At 36.6% G+C, this 21,069-nt stretch overlaps 1 protein-coding gene and 1 pseudogene across 2 annotated transcripts in view; one reads left to right on the top strand and one right to left on the bottom strand.

The window, feature by feature from the left end:
- The window catches only part of LOC127443365 (neural cell adhesion molecule 2-like), a 256,635-nt gene extending 252,197 nt beyond the window's left edge, over positions 1-4,438 (bottom strand). For both annotated transcript variants that reach the window (XM_051701889.1, XM_051701890.1), the window contains exon 1: positions 4,351-4,438. In XM_051701889.1, the coding sequence (XP_051557849.1) occupies positions 4,351-4,402 (52 nt within the window). In that variant the 5' untranslated portion in view covers positions 4,403-4,438. The remainder of the gene's footprint in view (positions 1-4,350) is intronic.
- Positions 4,439-20,493: 16,055 nt separating this feature from the next.
- Positions 20,494-20,621, top strand: LOC127444473 (uncharacterized; annotated as a pseudogene).
- Positions 20,622-21,069: the final 448 nt, after the last annotated feature.

Raw genomic sequence — 21,069 nt, 5'->3', positions numbered from 1 at the left:
ATGGCACTTAACATAGCACATGATATCAGCAGCCAGTGCCGCAGAGCGCATAATTCACTGCGCCGAGAGGCCAGACCTCAAAAACACTGAGTGTTTAACGATTAAAGATGGAATTTTTTTAAACCAGTGATTCTCTGTGAGGAATTACAAAGCAGGGCTCTTGAGAAAGCCCTTTAGCAAAGTTTCTATACTATTCTTGAGAAACCCCTTCAGCAAACAGATACCAGGGAGAAACTCGGGGAGTGGCAGAATTTCAAGAGCTTCAAGAGTGTTAAACACTATCATAATATCACACTCAATGTCATACAGTGATATGTCTAAACATGAACATGATTAAAAATAAAACATTTATTTCCTTGCGGTTTGTAAGGATCTGTGCTAATGTGTTTTCATGCTCTTTAGACTTTTTTGTGGGTCCCTTTGTGAGTTTGATATTTTTAGTGGATTATTGCAAACTTCCATATTCAGTAATGTTCTTTATTAACAAACACAGATACTGTAAAGTAAAATTATTTGGTGTGGCCTTAATAAAGCAACATTACACATTTTGCCTATATAAAATGGCATGCTATTGTTTTCTTTTTCATCATAACACATTTCACAGCCTTTAGCTATCACTTCAACTGTAAACTTCACAGAAATATGGTTCATTCTTATGTCTTGTTGAATATACAGCACTCAAAGATATCTCTCAGTTCCTATGTAGTCAAGTTCACTTGATAGATCCCTTCAAATGAAACAGCAATTTACAGCACATTCACACCAACATCAGTGAGTGGATCTAAAACTTTTATCTATTCTAAAAAACTACTTGGACGTCCCCATAACTCCTCATTCATCCTAATAAACAGGAAAGGTCAGATTCAATCGGAATGTGTTCTCAATGGACAAGTTCGGTCAATTAACCAGTGAGGAGCGTGGGAAACTGTACTCTTCTAAAACTCGCACATTTGTATTTTCAACCACATAGTATACACTTCTTGTCTAGGATAAATGATAACAACTAATCATAGAAAAATTAAGTAAATATAACTAGATTAAAGGGATAGTTCTTCATGTTCCACACTGAAATAAAAATTAGCAGAAAATATTAAGTACTTTCTACATTAAATAAGTTAGTTTAACCCTTTAAGCTCGGATGGGCCGGCGGGCCTGCGAGAAAAAATTATAATCATCAATATATTAATGGCTACAGTCTTGACCAACACAAAATAGGTATAATTTGAAAGTTTATAAGCTGTACTTTCCAATGCATGCAGACATTATGACCAAAACTGAACAAGTGCTTTGAAATTTGCAGACAAATCAGAAGTGTTCCGTTTTGATCATTTATACAAAAATTTGCACTGTACATATTATTGCAATCAGTAAAACATCAGTCTCATCAAATAGTCATGTGTCACATGTTGTTGAAAAGCTCTCAAAGAGTAAAATTCAACCAGCCTATTTGTTTTACTCACTGACAAAAATATAGCAAGTAATAGCTAAGTGTATGTCTTTGACAATTATGTTGGTGTTGCTTATATGCTGCATTTTCACTTATAACATGAATAATAAATGTAACATAAAATATCACATACTGTTACTTACAGGAAGTGATTATCTTTCAAACGAGCCCACACACAAGGTAATCAGATGTATAGATCATTAGATAATCCACATGAAGCACAATGTTACATATGACCACCAGGAGATGGCGCCAAATACATGACACAGACTCAATGATGACTCAAATAACACAGAATGAAACTCATTCTGTGAAATCTCATTACTAAAATCATGTCTGTGTGCTATGCAAACCTTTAGTCATTGTTGTGTTTGCATGTGTAATTAGTTCTTATGTACAATTATTATGTTTTATTTGTTTGGAGAGGCTTTGGACACATGGAGGCGTTTTTGGACACTTTAATAAATTATATTTGTAAAGCTATAACTTTTGATTGCTTTGTCGAATCAACACAAAATGTTTCTCAGATACAGTTGACATGATTGAGAACAAAAAAAGCAGTTTTTCGGAGCTGCCTTATTTGCACAGAAATATATAATGTCAAATAAGAAAAGAAAAGTACATTTTTGGCTACATTTATTTATTTATTTTTATTTTTTATTTTTATTTTTTCAGCAGTTTCTTAGGCTGAGATTCGAATGTATCATAATCTATAACATTTAAAAACTGGAAAAAATGTTTTTACAATGATACCAAACACTTGACACTTGGGTAAACGTGAACTTGGAAAATATTAAGTAAATTAAAAATGTTTTACTTGAATTCAAACATATAAATGAATGCTCTAGCTTATAGGTAAATATTATTCATGATCGTTTGCTATCTTTACAATGCATCATCATGCATCGATCCTGAAATAGAAAACCATATCATATTTATTTGCTAATTTGAGTAAATAATAGGTAAATAAAATAAGTACATTTTACTAAGTTGGTCTTCACAGCATGCATAATGCAGGCTTGAATAATTCATAAGCTTGCATGGTTTCACTGTTTACAAGTTGATTTACACCATATTTATTGTTGATTTTGTTGTTACATTTGGTAACTTTTTGTTTTGTGACGTCTGAAGTTCATTTCTACTCAAAATTATCTGTTCATGATCAAATGCATTAAGCTTCCCTGTGGAAGTTTTCCATATGTTGTGTTGTACATGATTAAACATGATTATAATGAAAGTTCAAAATGTGATTTTAATTTGACTAAATGTACATTGTAAGTAAAAGTTACTGTATTAACTAAAATATTTAAGTTAAATGTACTCACTTTAATTAATACTATGCCATGTAGTTAAACAGATTTTACTTAATTTTATACTATTAAAATGTACTTTGTGCAAAAACCTGCGAAATACAAACTAAGTAAATCTTACTAGTGTTTGTTTTTTGTTTTTTTGTTTTTACAGTGCAAAGCCATATGACTTTCATTCTTTCGTGGAACACAAAGGGAGTTATTAAGCAACAAGTAGCCTATTTGCTACAAGTACATTAGATGCTGGTAAGGGAGGGGGGCATATTGCCACTTTAAGTTCAACCATTGCGCAGACCTGCCCATTTCATGAATAAGCTTATACTTCTTCCGAATGTAAGAATTCAAACAACAACCTTCTTTCCTCTTATCAATTTTCACAGGCTGTTTACAAACCCTTAAAAATGCTGCAGGTGTCAAGCACTGCGAGTTAAGCCAATGACTGACCAGGCAGCTGTTTCAGACACAACCAATGAAATCAACATGATATTCATCCAAATCAGCAGATCAATGACAATTTGTGTTAAACATTAAAATTCACAGTGCCAATGCCAAAGAAACACACTATTCCACAATGCATTTCTGTACTATACCAATGAGATTTTAAAACACATTTTCAGTCATTTAAATCCATTTTACATGATAAGTTCCGAATGGATCCCCTTAAACTGGACCAAGAACTGTAGTGCACAGTGCTCTACCCCCACCTGTGGTTCTGCCACAAAAATTGGATGCGTCTCCGACGCGACAACTAGAACGCTCGCGTTCAATCAATGAAGCATTCTGTGCTGCAAGCGCGTCAAATTGACGGTCACATATTAAAAATGTGTATATTTGATGACACACGAACACTATTCACAGAACCACCTTAACATTTTAAACTAAATCAGCGGCGTCGTATATAAACGCGACGTTTCATTTCACCTCTAAATGCGCGCGCGGGGGTTTGGCGCGCTTTTCGTACTTAACGACCGTTATAAAACATTATGGCGCCTTTAGTTTAATGAATAAATCAGTCAAGTTACACAGACAGATAGAAAAAAAGAGACTGAAAACAAGCTGTACGAACAATATAATTTACAAAGTTATGAGGAAACCGATAATTACGTGTGGCAAATAATTTCCCTACACATGAAGCCAAGAACCAATCATTTTAAAAGTGTGTACGATGATAAGGCATATGGGTATTGGTTATCTCATTAAAAACTAGGTGGACGAGTGTATAAATGTATAAAACTGCCATTATAATGATCGAAATATTCCGAACACTCGATTCTGGAACGTTTGCAGGTGCTCAGAAGATGACCGTTAAACTGAACAGAACGTTCAAATACGAATTAACCGCCATAATGTGTCAGTCATAAATGAATCGCACATTATCGTTGTGATGCTCCTCATTCTACAGGTCAACAGTATAAACATGACACGTGTATATACCAGCACAACTATATATTCATCTGTCATCCCGGTCCCATCAATAACATCCGAAACGAGACGTTTTCCTCTCAGTCTCGACCGAGGACATATCGAGGTGCAAGACTTGTGCCCGCTGCCACAGAAATGTTTAAATTGCCTTTTCTTTTTTTCTTTTTTTACCTTGACTGCCGCAGACCAGCAATCCCAGAAGACAGGTGAATTTAAGCATCATTTCAGCAGGTGACGGACGAACAGCCTCTTGCCTTGCAAGTTTAAACCTGAATGAGCCGAATGAAAGTAGTGAATCTCTCTCTCTCTCTCTCTCTCTCTCTCTCTGTCTGTCTGTCTCTCTCTCTCTCTCTCAATCTGTCTCTCTCTCTCTGTGTGTCTCTCTCTCTCTATCTCTCTCACTCCCTCTCTCTCCTTCCCTCTCTCTCTCTCTCTCTCTCTCTCTCTCTCTCTCTCTCTCTCTCTCTCTCTCTCTCTCTCTCTCTCTCTCTCTCTCTCTCTCTCTCTCCCTCCCTCCTTCCCTCCCGCTCTCTCTCTCTCCCTCCTTCACTCTCTCTCTTTCCTTCTCTCTCTATCTATCTCTCTGTCTCTCTCTCTCTCTCTCTCTCTCCCTCCCTCCCTCCTTCACTCTCTCTCTCCCTCCCTCCTTCACTCTCTCTCTCCCTCCCTCCTTCCCTCTCTCTCTCTCTCTCTCTCTCTCTCTCTCCCTCCCTCCCTCTTCACTCTCTCTCTCCCTCTCTCTCTCTCTCTTTCTGTATACAATGTACAATGTTGCCAAAGCATTGAGTAATAAACATATTACAAACATAAAAAACATGTATATACAATAAATAAATAATAATGATAATAAAATAAAATACACACAAACAACTCTCTCTCTCTCTCTCTCTCTCTCTCTCTCTCTCTCTCTCTCTCTCTCTCTCTCTCTCTATTTCTTTATTTTATTTTTTATTTCAATTGCTTTTATTGGCATGACTGTATGTTTCAATGTTGCCAAAGCACAAGTTATAATCAAATCAAACAGAGCAGAAATGTGTATCAGTTACACAGTAATTAACGTGTAACTGATACACAGTAATATACAGTATATATAATGAAATAATATATGAGCTAATGAATGAAGTTTGGTTTAGTGGCTTTCTCTCAGGTTTTGGCAGAGTCTGACATATTTAGCAGCTGTAGGGGCCATGTGTTCCTTCTCTCCTGATATGATTTGTATTTGTTCAATTTTAGGCAGTTCACATATTTCAGGTATAGATTCACTGCATTTTGTGAAAAAAGTGCATCTCTGTTTCAACCTCTCCATTCTGGCAATGAACACGTCCTGTTTTCTCTGGGGAGCCAAGACTTTTTCAGTCTCCCTCTTTCTATGGCGAGGTTATGATCACTCAGCCTGTATTTGGTCAGGATGTGCCTCTGTTTTACATCTCTGATGGTGGACAGATAAACCGCCAATTCAGATTTTCTTTTTAGACCTCTACAGCATTCTAATTTGTGTTGTGATTTACGTAGATTCATTCTCCCAGTGTTCCAAGTAGGTATTTTTATTGTGCTTTATGATTTTTTTATCCCCTTTTTCTCCCAATTTGGAATGCCCAATTCCCACTACTTAGTAGGTCCTCATGGTGGTGTGGTTACTCACCTCAATCCGGGTGGTGGAGGACAAGTCTCAGTTGCCTCCGCTTCTGAGACCGTCAATCTGCGCATCTTATCACGTGACTCATTGTGCATGACACCGCGGAGACTCACATCATGTGGAGACTCATGCTACTCTCCGCGATCCACGCACAAATTACCACACGCCTCACTGAGAGCGAGAACCACTAATCATGACCATGAGGAGGTTATCCCATGTGACTCTACCCTCCCTAGCAACCGGGCCAATTTGGTTGCTTAGGAGACCTGGCTGGAGTCACTCAGCACACCCTGGATTCGAACTCGTGACTCCAGTGGTGGTAGTCAGCGTCAGTACTTGCTGAGCTACACAGGACCCCAAATTTAATATGTTTTATTTCAGGAGTACTGGTCTGTAACTGGTTTGAGCTGGTGAGTTTCAGAACCAGCTGGCTTTTCGGGTTCATCTCTTGGTCTAAAAATGCTTCATGGTGGAGTGTTTGATGGGGGCTTGATTTAAGGTGTTTCCAAAATGTAATAGATCTCTTTTGAATGTGTAAAAATAATGGGTATCTGCCTAGTTCAGCTCAGCATGCATTATTTGGCATTTTCTTTTGGACTCTTAAAATGTTCCTACAGAAATCTGTATGGAGGGTCTCAACAGGGTGTTTATCCCATTTAGTGAAGTGGTGATTACAGAGGGGTCCCCAGATCTCACTTCCATACAGGGCGACGGGTAAAATGGCACTGTCAAATATTTTGTTCCAGGTTTTGATTGGGATTTCTATGTTATGAAATTTTCTTTTAATGGCATAGAATGCTCTCCTTGCTTTCTCCTTCAGTGTGTTAACAGCCAGTCCAAAGCCACCTGACGTGCTCATTTTTAGTCCAAGATAGTCGTAATTTAGTGTGTGTTCTAGGGTGGTGTTGCCTAGTATGAAAATATATATTGATGACTTGAAGTTTGGCTTTCTTTTGAAAAATCATAATTTTGGTTTTAATAGACTGCCAGGGCCCAGTTGTGGCAGTACTGCTGGAGCAGGTCTGCACCAGATCATCAGTTTTATAGCACACTTATTTTTCAAATAAATTGATTTAATGATATCATACACTTTACCACCTACACCAGTTTGGAGAATTTTATAGTATAGTCCTTCATGCCAAATGGAGTCGAATACCTTTTTAAAATCAATGAAACATGCAAAAATGTTAGATTTCTGTGTTTGGTGAACATGCTTATCAATCAGAGTGTGTAGCGTATATATATGGTCTGTTGTGTGGAAGTTTGGTAGAAAGCCAATCTGTTTTTTGTTTTTTTATAAGGTTTGCTTTGGTAGCGGATCTGTAGAAAATGTCATTGATTAGTTTTACTGCCTTGTTTACATCTGTTAAGGTGGGCTGGAATTGGATTTGAAGGAATTTTTTGATGAGGTTAGTTATTTCTGCAGAGTTGATTGTGTTGATGTTTCACTATCAATAGTCCATTTATAGCTTTCCTTCATTTCTATTAGTTCACAAAGATTATGATAGTTATACTGTGATCGTGGCTTCTGTTTAGGAAAACGTTAATTTGGCAATGATCTGTCAAGTATGTCTGTGGTCTGACTGTGAAAGCACTTATATAGGAGGTGTTCATGTCTGTGATAGCATAATCAACAACACTCAAGCCAAGACCTGAGCTGAATGTGAAGCGGCCCAACGAGTCTCCTCGGATTCAGCCGTTTAGCAGGTACAGGCCGAGGCCTCGTCAGAGCTGTAATAACTCTTTTCCGTTTCTGTTAACTATGTGGTCAAGGTTATTGCAAACAGTTGCTGTGGGGGTCAGTTGCAGGGAATTCTTAAAAATGTGGTTATTTCCGTGAGTGTCTATGATGTCACATTCGTGCCCTGTCCTGGCATTGAAATCCCCACACAGCAGTATGTTTCCCTGTGCCTGAAAATCACTCATGAGCTGTCTTCACGTTGTGCTGAGGTTCGGTCACTTCGGTCTGAGGTTTCGGGTTTGTGTGTGGCCGAACTCTCGCACAGGAGTCCTGTCTTGTTTTTTCGCCTGTTGCATGCATCATGTGGCGTTTGCTTCACGATATACACTCAGGCTTTGTTTAGTGTGGGAATGCGTAGCATCGCTTTGTTTAGCGTTGCTACACATTCTCTCGTATTGTTTGTCGGTTGGCATGATATTGCAGGCGTATATTGCCTTATTGACTTGGCGATGTGCGCTCATGTCTTGTTGTCTTGTGAGAGCACGTGGCTTTGTTTTGTTTCTGTATCACCGTGTGTCTCTCTGTCTTATGTCATACCCCGCCTCCTTGTTTGCCCATTATCAGTTTATTAGTCACACCTGCCCTGTATTAACCTGTTTGATTTCCTTCCCTACTTTAGTCTCCTTGTGTGTTTGTGTGTTCAGTCGGTGTGGGTCTTGTGTTTCCAGTCGGTCTTGCTTCCCATACCAGTCCTGTCCGGTCGGTCCTGACTTCCCGTTACCCTTGGCCCCAGCCCTGGATTATTTGTTTTCTCCTCTGGGGTTGTTTATGTTTGTTTTCCCCCTTGTGGGAATTTTGGTTTGTTTTTTAATTTATTTTTGTATATAAATAAATTCCTTGTATTTTGAATCTCTGCGCTTGAGTCCTGAACCTCATCATTCCCTACTCCGGTGACATAAACTTGCAAACAGTGAAACCACGCAAGCTCATTTATTATTTAATCCCTTTGCATGCTGGGAACACCTGCTCCAAAAAGTTGTCAAATTTACTAATTTTATTTTCCTGTGAAATGTACTCAAATTAGCGAATAAATATGACAAGGTTGTCTAATTTCCTTTTGAGTTCTTTTGTAATCCTGATTCATTTTTGTAGTTAATTGTTGTATTATTTGTATTAATTAATTGTTTAATTATTGTAATTCTAATTATTATTATTCATTTTTTTATTTATTTTTTCAATGGTGATTCTCATTAGAATCTCAAAGTGAATAATGGCAGTATTTTAACTGGACAATTATTCCTTTTAATGTATTTTAAAAAAATGTTTTCATAATACATTTTGTTAAAGCTGAAGTGTGTAATTTATGCTAAACTAGTGCCACCAAACAGAATTGTAATTGCAAAAATAAACATTGTTTTCAAAACAGCTTTCTGAACACGCTCCCTTCTGCCACTGATCTAGCAAACAGATAGTCCTGCCCCCAACTCATGCCATTGGTCATGTCAATGTTATTGTCTCTCTTGAGATGGGTCGCTCAAAACAAACAGAGCAGTTTTCATAGTGCCACAGAGACACGGTGAGCAAATGGCATTTTTACACCCTTGAAGGGCACTTCACGAAGGGGATGCCACTCGAATGGTTCCAAACAAAAGTATTTTTCACAAAGGGCCCTTTCAGAAGACTTAGTGAAGGCTGCATTTAAACTGTAATGTCATGCTCTCTTCAGAGTGCCTACATCAAGAGCTCTGTCTTTCATAGTGAGCAGGGCGTAGGGATGATCACTTTCGATTGGAATTTGCCCAGTGTTTACAGTTTTCAATAAAATTAACTTACAAATGGCTTACTTATAGCTGTCTCTGCATATTTAGCCAGAATAAGAGAATGGATTTTAACACCGAAAAAGTTACATACTTCATTTTTAAATGTTACTTTGGTCAAAATGAACTGACAACAAACAAATTAAACTGTTGGCATCAACAGCAGTTCTACTAGTTACTGTAACACCATTGATGGAACAAGTTGGTTGCCTTGGCAACACCCATTCTTTCATAAGAGAGAATGATTATTATTGAAGATATGATATCTTTTAAGTGAACTTCCCAGGGACAGGTCCTATTTTGCATTGTAAGCTGCACATATGAGCTCCTGTGTTCCACAATAGTTATTTGTACTCATCTTTAGCATTTCTCTTCTCCTTAATGGAAAGTCCAGAATAACCTATGATCAATAGTACATTTTTACTGTTGGCAGCCACAATACTTTGTAAAATTATGAAAGAATAAATCAATGTATGAGAAATTATTCACAGTCTGGATATTGACAGATGTCTTATAACTGGTGAAATAGTCGACTTGGTGAGATGCCACATCACAAGTAAGGACTCAGAAATAATTTCCTCTTTATCACTGCAGCTAATAACAGGGTTTGTATTCATTTCTTTTTCTCGATGATTATTTAAATGGACACCACTGTAGTTCTAGTTAGAGTATTTTAATGAAATAATGTAATGTAATAATAGTATGTTGTAGTAACAGCACATAAATTACTGTAATAATGGAAAAACAAGCTTTTATTTATTTTTTCATTTACACAAAACATTGTTCTCCGATTTCATTTGCCAGGTCAGTTTCAGTTGCTACTGTACAACACACGCTCCATGTACTGAAGCAAAAGGAATACTTTGTCATTAATCAGCATAAAAGCATTTATAAGGATTATCCTTCACCTGTAGTTCATGTATTTTAAATATGTACAGTGCATCCGTAAAGTATTCGCAGCGCTTCACTTTTTCCACATTTTGTTATGTTACAGCCTTATTCCAAAATGGATTAAATTCATTATTTTCCTCAAAATTCTACAAACAATACCCCATAATGACAACGTGAAAGAAGTTTGTTTGAAATCTTTGCAAATTTATTACAAATAAAAAATGAAACAAAATCACATGTACATAAGTATTCACAGCCTTTGCCATGACACTCAAAATTGAGCTCAGGTGCATCCTGTTTCCACTGATCATCCTTGAGATGTTTCTACAACTTGATTGGAGTCCACCTGTGGTAAATTCAGTTGATTGGACATGATTTGGAAAGGCACACACCTGTCTATATAAGGTCCCACAGTTAACAGTGCATGTCAGAGCACAAACCAAGCCATGAAGTCCAAGGAATTGTCTGTAGACCTCTGAGACAGGATTGTATCGAGGCACAGATCTGGGGAAGGGTACAGAAATATTTCTGCAGCATTGAAGGTCCCAATGAGCACAGTGACCTCCATCATCCATAAATGGAAGAAGTTTGGAACCACCAGGACTCTTCCTAGAGCTGGCCGCCTGGCCAAACTGAGTGATCGGGGGAGAAGGGCCTTAGTCAGGGAGGTGACCAAGAACCCGATGGTCACTCTGACAGAACTCCAGCATTTCTCTGTGGAGAGAGGAGAACCTTCCAGAAGAACAACCATCTCTGCAGCACTCCACCAATCAGGCCTGTATGGTAGAGTGGCCAGACGGAAGCCACTCCTCAGTAAAAGACACATAACAGCCCACCTGGTGTTTGACAAAAGGCACCTGAAGGACTCTCAGACCATGAGAAACAAAGATTGAACTCTTTGGCCTGAATGGCAAGCATCATGTCTGGAGGAAACCAGGCACCGCTCATCACCTGGCCAATACCATCCCTACAGTGAAGCATGGTGGTGGCAGCATCATGTTGTGGGGATGTTTTTCAGCGGCAGGAACTGGGAGACTAGTCAGGATCGAGGGAAAGATGAATGCAGCAATGTACAGAGACATCCTTGATGAAAACCTGCTCCAGAGCGCTCTGGACCTCAGACTGGGGCGAAGGTTCATCTTCCAACAGGACAACGACCCTAAGCACACAGCCAAGATAACAATGGAGTGGCTCCGGGACAACTCTGTGAATGTCCTTGAGTGGCCCAGCCAGAGCCCAGACTTGAACCCGATTGAACATCTCTGGAGAGATCTGAAAATGGCTGTGCACCGACGCTCTCCATCCAACCTGGTGGAGCTTGAGAGGTCCTGTAAAGAAGAATGGGAGAAACTGCCCAAAAATAGGTGTGCCAAGCTTGTAACATCATACTCAAAAAGACTTGAGGCTGTAATTGGTGCCAAAGGTGCTTCAACAAAGTATTGAGCAAAGGCTGTGAATACTTATGAACATGTGATTTGTTTGTTTTGTTTTTTTTTGTTTTTTTTTTGTTTTTTTCGTTTTTTATTTGTAATAAATTTGCAAAGATTTCAAACAAATTTCTTTCACGTTGTCATTATGGGGTATTGTTTGTAGAATTTTGAGGAAAATAATGAATTGAATCCATTTTGGAATAAGGCTGTAACATAACAAAATGTGGAAAAAGTGAAGCGCTGTGAATACTTTCCGGATGCACTGTATGAGTAAGATACATATAGTTCTTGGAAAATTACACTTTATTCATAGAAAATCCTTTTTAATTCTAACTCACATTCACATAGATGTGTCTATTTCTATTCAAACATATCAAGCGCTCTTCCATTCAGTGGTTCAAGCAGTAAAAGAATTTCACTTTTATAATTATTACATCAATGATAAAATCCTTGATTTATTGATTATAAAAGATAAATTATTTTACTGTTTGAACCACTGAATGGAAGAGCGCTTGAAAAAACTTATATATATATATACTACCGGTCAAAAGTTTTGAAACACTTACTCATTCTTTATTATAATTTTTTTCATATTTTAGAATAATAGTAAAGTCATTAAAACTATGGAATAACATAAATGGAACTATGGGAATTATGTTGTGACTAAACAAAATCCAAAATAAATCAAAACTGTGTTATATTTGAGCATCTTCAAAGTAGTCACCCTTAGTCTAGAATTTGCAGACATGTACTCTTGACATTTTCTCAACCAACTTCTTGAGGTATCACCCTGGGATGCTTTTTAAACAGTATTGAAGGAGTTCCCATCTATGTTGGGCACTTATTGGCTGCTTTTCTTTATTATTTAGTCCAAGTCATCCATTTCAAAAACTTTTTTTTATTTTTTGTTAATTAAATTTTAGATTTATAATGAAATAAATTAATATGGTGGCACAATTATATTTTTGTCTACAAAACTAATTTCAAACATTTAAGCATACCAGAATCAGAATCAGCTTTATTGACTAGTATTGGCAATATTGCCATATATATTGGGCAAATTTCACTCTAAAATGAAATAAGTAAATAAATACAATTATATATATATATATTTACTTATTTAATTTTAGAGTGAAATCTGCCCCATGTTCTTGCCAATTTTTTTTTATCCATTTATTTATGTATTTAAATATCTATATTTCATTTTAGTCTGTTGTTTTTGGGGGTTAAATGTACTCTCAACTAGTGTTCATTTTTACAAAAATTTAGTTTTAGTCTTTAAACAAAAAATCCTTTAAATTTGGTCAATATTTCATCATGTCATAATCATTCAAGTAAACAAAAATAACAATTTAGTTGATGATAATGTGCAAATTGACAACATGTGTCAAACTTTAAAACAATAGTTCACCCAAAAATGAAAATTCTCTCATCATTTACTCGCCCTCATGCCATCCCAGATGTGTATGACTTTCTTTCTTCTGCTGAACACAAATTAAGACTTTTAGAAGAATATTTCAGCTCTGTTGGTCCATACAATGCAAATGAATGGTGACCAGAACTTTGAAGCTCCAAAAAGCATATTAAGGAAATATAAAGGTAATCCATACGACTCCAGTGGTTTAATCCATGACTTCAGAAGTGATCCTTTTTCACTATAAATCATGACATCAGCATTCTCTTTTGTGATCGTAATTTCAAGATCGATAATTGATGTGCCTTTTGGAGCTTCAAAGTTTTGGTCACCATTCACTTGCATTGTATGGACCAACAGAGCTGAAATATTCTTCTAAAAATCTTCATTTGTGTTCTGCAGAATAAAGAAAGTCATACACATCTGGAATGTCTTGAGGGGGTGTAAATGATGACAGAATTTTCTTTTTTGGGTGAACTGTCCCTTTAACAGACCCAACATCAATCAAATATTCAAACATTTAAAAAGAAATGTATAAACGTGAAACATGTATCAAACTTGAAAGACAACAAAATAAGCTACTACAACTGTCCTCATTGTGATTTTTTTTGTGCATTTTTCAGTATTGATTTTTTTTTCATTTCACATTTTCACCATCAGTATGTTTTTGCTGACAAAATCATGATACCCTTCGTCAATGAACATTTTCAACAGTAATTCTGTTGACAAGATAAACACTGCATTTAACAGGTGATAAACAGCCAATACCTCTGGAAGCCGCTATCGTCTCTTACAGTATAAAGACAATTGAAAGTTCCTCTGCTGAAGCTCTAGTGGGACGAATCTAGAAGCTGCTGGACACAATTAAACTGTGTGACTCAGATGTCTTTATAGCACAGCAGATCTCATCCAACAATACTGTGACCTTCACTGCCGCATCGCCGTAGTAACCTGACCTTTCACTCTCTCTCTCTCTCTTATCTTTTATATGACATTATAAAACCCGCTAGTTTTTAACAGAAAAATGGTCATATCAGTTGTCCAGGAGGAGAGGGAACAGTGTTGAAGATTCACTGTGCTAAAGTCATCTGACAGATGATGTCGTCCTCATTGAGTCGATGACAGTGACAGCATTTTAATGTTTTTTAATGTGATAAAAAAAAGACGTATCGGCAGCATCTCTGTTTCTTGTGTCCCTCAGATGAGTAATATTTAGTAATATCTTCTAACACATTAGGTAAAAAACAATACAATCAGTATCATATCTTGGCATTGGCGATATAGGTAGTCGCCTACGGCGGCGGCGTTCTTAGGGTCTCATCATTATTGGGAAGTAAGTAACTAGCTACTAACTTATTTACATGCAGTGTTGGGTAAGTTACTTTAAAAGTAATCCACTACAAATTACTAACTACTACTCTAAAATTATAATCAGATTTCTTCACTGAAAATTAATCACATTACAAATTACTTTACTTTTAAGTTTCATTCTAAAACACTTGTCACAAATTTTTTGTTGTTTTTCTGCTCAACAAATTCAAAATAATGTCTATTTCCTCCGTTTATTGTCGCACACGCTTCTGTTGTCACGTAAAATGCAAACAGACGTACATATAAACATATGAATTAATATTTTAATTGTATTACTCAAAAATATATTTTTTAGAAATATTTGTAACCCAAGTAATGTACTTAAAAGTAATTACTTTCATTGAAAGTCAGTAACTCTAATCTGATTACATGTAATGTGTAACACTACTTTTTGTGCCTAAAAGCTATTAGATAACAGTAACTAATTACTTTGTAATTCAATTACTCCCAACACTGGTTACATGATACAACAGCGTGACAGTAGTGCAACTATTTTCACAATAGTGTAGATTTTCGGGGGGCCTGGGTAGCTCAGCGAGTATTGACGCTGATTACCACCCCTGGAGTCACGAGTTCGAATCCAGGGCGTGCTGAGTGACTCCAGCCAGGTCTCCTAAGCAACCAAATTGGCCCGGTTGCTAGGGAGGGTAGAGTCACATGGGGTAACCTCCTCGTGGTCACGATTAGTGGTTCTCGCTCTCAATGGGGCGTGTGGTAAATTGTGTGTGGATCATGGAGAGTAGCATGAGTCTCCACATGCTGTGAGTCTCCGCAGTGTCATGCACAATGAGTCACGTGATAAGATGCGCGGATTGACGGTCTCAGACGCAGAGGTAACTGAGACTTGTCCTCTGCCACCCGGATTGAGGTCAGTAACTGTGCCACCACGAGGACTTACTAAGTAGTGGGAATTGGGCATTCCAAATTGGGAGAGAAGGGGATAAAAAAAAAGAGTGTAGCTTTTCCAGTAAAAGCTACTTTTTCCAGCGAGTAATGGTGTAACATGACAAAACACTAGTGATCAAACATGCTTACTGACACCTTCCTCTAACATGGAAAGTCCAAAGCACTCAGGTGAATGGGTTCATTTAGACGATTCATGTAAATGAAGAAGTTAAGATAAACAATTCGCCAATCCACTTATATGTAGCACTGGAAAGCCCAAACAAATTTTAGTGAATGGGTTGAATGGTAATGAACCAGTTCAAATAAATGATTCACCAAATGGTAATGAACCAGTTCAAATAAACGATTCACCGAATAACAATGAACCAGTTCAAATAAATGATTCACCGAATGGTGTTGAACCAGTTCAAATAAATGATTCACTGAATAACAATGAACCAGTTCAAATAAATGATTCGATGAATGACAATGAACCAGTTCAAATAAATGATTCGATGAATGACAATGAACTAGTTCAAATATATGATTTGCCGAATGGTAATGAACCAGTTCAAATAAACGATTCACCGAATAACAATGAACCAGTTCAAATAAACAATTCACCGAATAACAATGAACCAGTTCAAATAAATGATTCACCGAATGGTGTTGAACCAGTTCAAATAAGTGATTCACTGAATAACAATGAACCAGTTCAAATAAATGATTCGATGAATGACAATGAACCAGTTCAAATAAATGATCTGCCGAATGGCAATGAATCAGTTCAAATAAATGATTCGATAAATGACAATGAACCAGTTCAAATAAATGATTTGCCGAATAACAATGAACCAGTTCAAATAAATGATTCGATGAATGACAATGAACCAGTTCAAATAAATGATTTGTCGAATGACAATGAATCAGTTTAAATAAATGGGGGCCACAATAAGAACAGCGATTAATTTGATTTAAATTTTTTATTTATTGACAGCCCTAATCAAAACACGTTTACTATAATGCATAGTTTGAAAAATGCTACATTTGAACATTTACACACTTATTCCAATGTGATTAGCTTCTGCTCTTGCTTACCTGAGAGAGTGTTGGGCCAGCCAAGCTTGCAAGCTAACATGTGAGACAAAAGTGTCATAGAAGTGACAGGAAATTACGTGGTTGCTTCAGAAAATGTGCTTTTCATGTTGCTTTTGCTTTCAGGACAGTATCAGTTAGGTTTAGGTGTTGGTTTAGGGTAAGGACGTCTGTTTTATGTATGTCTCATTTGCGTTTAGGACACTATTGGTTAGGTTTAGGTTAAAATTTAAGGTTAGGGAAGTGCATTTTACTCATTAAAACCTCCATCTTACATTCACCTTAAAAAACTCGTGATTACGACAGCGTTTCATTCGCTTTTGGTGCCCCCTGCTGGACATTTCACTGGGAAACTGCAGCAAAACGTGTAATGAAGCACGTAATTTAGTTTGGCAAAAATGTTTCCATGTTCAGTATTCATCCTAGTATGTGAGAATATAATTAGTGTGTCTTAAATCATTGTACACTGAAAGATCAAATTGTTTGACATTGTTTAACAATCGTATACAACTAAACTCTGCTTTGGGTTGTGGATAACAACACCCTTAATAAAGTTCTTCTTTGTCTTGACTTGTTTGTGATATGCCCCGCTCTGAATTTTTCATTATTTACTTCTGTGTGGTCCATCTTTTCAATACAATGGAAGTAGATAGTAACGGCATCATAAAAGTAGTCCATGTGTCTTACGTTTTGCAGGATTTGGTGCAAAACAAGCCAAAATAGAAGTAATTTTTTTAGCGAAAATCCTGACCTTCGTTATGCATTAATGAGCGCTATGAGAGAAGCTTGTTCACATGAGAACACGTGTTGTTTTTTAGTGCTAAACAACACGTTCTCGCATGATACAAACAACTGTGAAAAATCTTCTCTCATAGCACTCATGGACGCGCAACAGACTTCGAGATTTTCATTTTGAAAAGACAGACCAAGATATAAATTCAAACTTTTCCTTTTGTGCTCCGCTTCAGAAAGAAAGTCATACAGGTTTGGAACGACATGAAAGTGAGAAGATGTTGACAACTTTTTTTTGGGGGGGTGAACGTTCCCTTTAAGGCAGTCAAGCGAGGATCGCTAAACCATTCTTGTCATGTTCACCATGAATATTTAGTCCGAGGCTATAAAAATGCAGAATTCTAATGGTGTATAGCAGTATTCCCAGGTTTGACTTAATCTAATTACCTGAACATGTGAAGCAGCAAAAGCACAACATGACCACAGGCTGTTTTATTAATCACTAATAAATCTCACACGCCCACTGGCCTAACACATCTTTATACTGATGGAGGAATAACCTGCTGAGAGGAATGGTTGAAGCCGAGGGGGTGTCAAGCGTTAATTTCATTGGAAGTACACACTATGTCTTCAGTGCCAATGTAACCAGCAGAATCCACTATTTACCGTGAGATAGAATAGCTGTAATTGGCTCGGTGATCTTCTTTTATATTGCAGTGGGGCTTTAGTGGCAAGAAACCATTGACGAAAGCATACAAGCACTATTGTTTATGTTCCAGAGGCAAGATGATATTGAAAGTGATGTTGTGTTTGCTGTTATCATGTTTTCATAAAAACACCAGAGTCGGTAGAAAACATAAGACACCAATAGGACATTACAATCCCTCACAATAATTTACAGTACCATGGTAACCTTAGTTTCGGCCAAAATAGCACAGTTCTACAGTAAAATTCCTAACTAAACTAGATTTTTTCTGTTTGTAAATAAAATGTTGAAGTGTTTTTTTTTAGCAATTTGTTCAAATGATTTACCCTATGAGCAATAGAGTGCAACAGTCTTGTTCTGGAGGTAAAAAAATCCCATTCATTTTCTCTTTTGGCAAACTAATTTTTAACAATAATTTATTAACCTTTAATGAAAGACCTTCCATGAGCTCTGAGGTCGTTAATCGATGGTATATACAGTGCTGGGTAGATTACTTCTGAGTTAAAATTACAGTACATGGCAAAAATGTAGTTAGTAATGTAATCTCTTGGATTACATTTAAAGTAATCTAATCTGATTTCTTTTGGATTACTTTCGGATTACTACTAAATTTATTCTTGTTTTTTTAATGTCACATGGATTTAAGTAGAATAAACTTGTACCATTTTGACAATATTGCTTAAATGCATTAAAGAAAATGTACTTTATGGATCAAAATATGAGAATTGATATGATTTTTTAACTCGACATTTGTCTGTTTTTAAGTAAAAATACAAAAGTTTTTTTTCCAGCAATTTTGCCATTTAAACGCATCCATTTGTGATAGATCAGAATCATCACAAAAAAAAAGCATTTTTGAAGCTGAGTACTAAAGCAATTCACAAAACTAAAACTAATCCATCTACAGTATAATTATGGCTGGAGGCTAGTATAAGGTCTGTGGGTGCAATTTAGAAAAAGTATTAAAAAAAATTTTTTTTAATTATTAAGACTAAGAGGGATCAATAAATTATGAACAGTTTACGAACAATGAACAATGTAATCATGTAATCCATAAAACAGTAATTATACTATGATTTTAAATGTAATCCAATCTAAAAACAATACTTGATTTTTATAATCTGATTATGTAATCCAGATTACATGTAATCTGTTACTACCCAGCACTGGGTATATGCTTCTATTGAAGCCATCAGTCCACGTTATTTCAACTTTGATGAAACAGTAGTTGTTTAATAGCAGAAGTCCTGGTGAAGAACTACACTACCCATAATCCTGAACAGAAATCCACCAATCAGAGAACTGCAGCAAACAAAGTGAGCCAAAAGAGCTCTACACTCTCAAACTACTTATATGTTTGTATATATCTGAATATTTTGCAATAAACTTTCTAAACTCATAATCAACAACTTTAAATCAATAGTTTTATAGTTATTCATTGTTTTTATTTGATTATGTAATTCGCAGTGCTTGGGACTGTAGTTTATTCTTCATTAAAGACGTTAAGTGCATAATCTTGTATCTTTGTCTTTTTGTCTGATTTTCAATTACGTCTTTGCCTCAAATCAAAGTTTGTAATGTTGTGATTCACTTCGGAGCTTGTTGGTTTGGTTCATGGTGCACAACTCTTTGGCCCCATTTCCACCTGGTATTGAGATGCATTTCGGGTGATCCGATCACATGTGGTCAGTCCTAAATACAGGTCTAAATGGGGTCGAAACCGTTTTGTGATCGGATCACAAAAACCACATATGAATGTGGTCAAAAACGCATGTGACCACAAAGCATTTGAGGTGAAAACACTAATCCGTAGTGTATGCGTCCTGGCAGCAGTGAAGCACCACCCCTCACCTGTCAATCAACCGTTGCGCTAAAAGAAGATTTTAAAGTTTGCCGGTTACAAGCGACAATACATACACAATCATATGAGCTTTACGGATCTTCTATAGTGTGTCTCTTATCAACACAGATGACAAGCACAAACACCTGAAGCTCCTTTAATACAGGCAATCCATTAAAATAATGGAGAATTCTGCTCGATATGTTGCGTTTGTGCTTAGATTAAATTTCAACCGCATCTTCGCGCTTTATTTGCCTTTTCTGACTTTGTTGCGCTATAATATCATGCAGTAACACTCTGACATAGTGATTGATGCATGTTGTCATGAAACAGAGACCCTCCCCTCCAAATCCGAACACAAGTGGAGACATGAGACGCAATTAAGTGACCAGGCGTAAACAGCCATGTGTCTCACCTGACCACATGTGATCGGACGCATCTTAATACCAGGTGGAAACGGGGCCTTAAAGGAAACCCCTATGGAAGAAATTATGCTTGCATTAGCCACTTATAACAAACAATTCAGATGCTTTCTGTCATTGTCTTGATTAACAGTGTTGGACAATACCAAGTTTTCTTTAAAATGTACTGTTTTATATAAAAACAACAAATGTAGAAGGGTCATTGAAAATAAGGTTGACTAAGGTGATAAAAATGAGACATTTTCTAAAAATCTAGTTTAAAACATGTTTGAATTTTGTTGGTGTAATCTTTGTGTCCAATTTGGTCTGATAAATTTTGAAAAACATTTATAGCATTTTCTTCTTTCTAAATCAAAAAGATTTAGTGACTTTAAAAATGTTTAAAAATCCAGAATTCGCTTCTCGGCCTTTTGGCTAAGATCAAGTGTAGTATCTGTTCTTATCAGTTCAATATCTGATACGTCTCCTATCCGGGGACCATCTATTAAATTGGGGCAGTGGTGGCTCAGTGGTTAAGGCTCTGGGTTACTAATCAGAAGGTCAGGGGTTCAAGTCTCAGCACCACCAAGATGCCATGGTTGGGCTCTTGAGCAAGGCCCTTGACCCTATCTGCTCCAGGGGTGCTGTATCATGGCTGACCCTGCACTCTGACCCCAGCTTAGCTGGGATATGTGGAAAAAAGAATTTCATGTGCAAATAAATAAAGATAGATAGATAAATAAATGAAAAAAAAAGAATGTGAAGTGGTGTTACAGTAAAGTAAATGGTAATTAAATACTTGCACCTTAAATACATGAGTGTGCACAACAAATTCAAACAGATTTTTAAGGTAAAAAATAAATAAATATATATATATTTGTTTTTTTTACAAATATACATTTTTTCAGTCAAGAATATCATGTCACCACATGACCTGACCAAAATGTGCCTTTTCATAAAAATATATATTTTTTAAAACTTTACACACAGT

This window comes from Myxocyprinus asiaticus, chromosome 7 (genome assembly GCF_019703515.2).
Source record: "Myxocyprinus asiaticus isolate MX2 ecotype Aquarium Trade chromosome 7, UBuf_Myxa_2, whole genome shotgun sequence".
Classification (NCBI taxonomy): domain Eukaryota; kingdom Metazoa; phylum Chordata; class Actinopteri; order Cypriniformes; family Catostomidae; genus Myxocyprinus; species Myxocyprinus asiaticus.
Note: the sequence above shows the minus strand (reverse complement) of the source record. Positions and strands in the feature narration are given on the sequence as shown.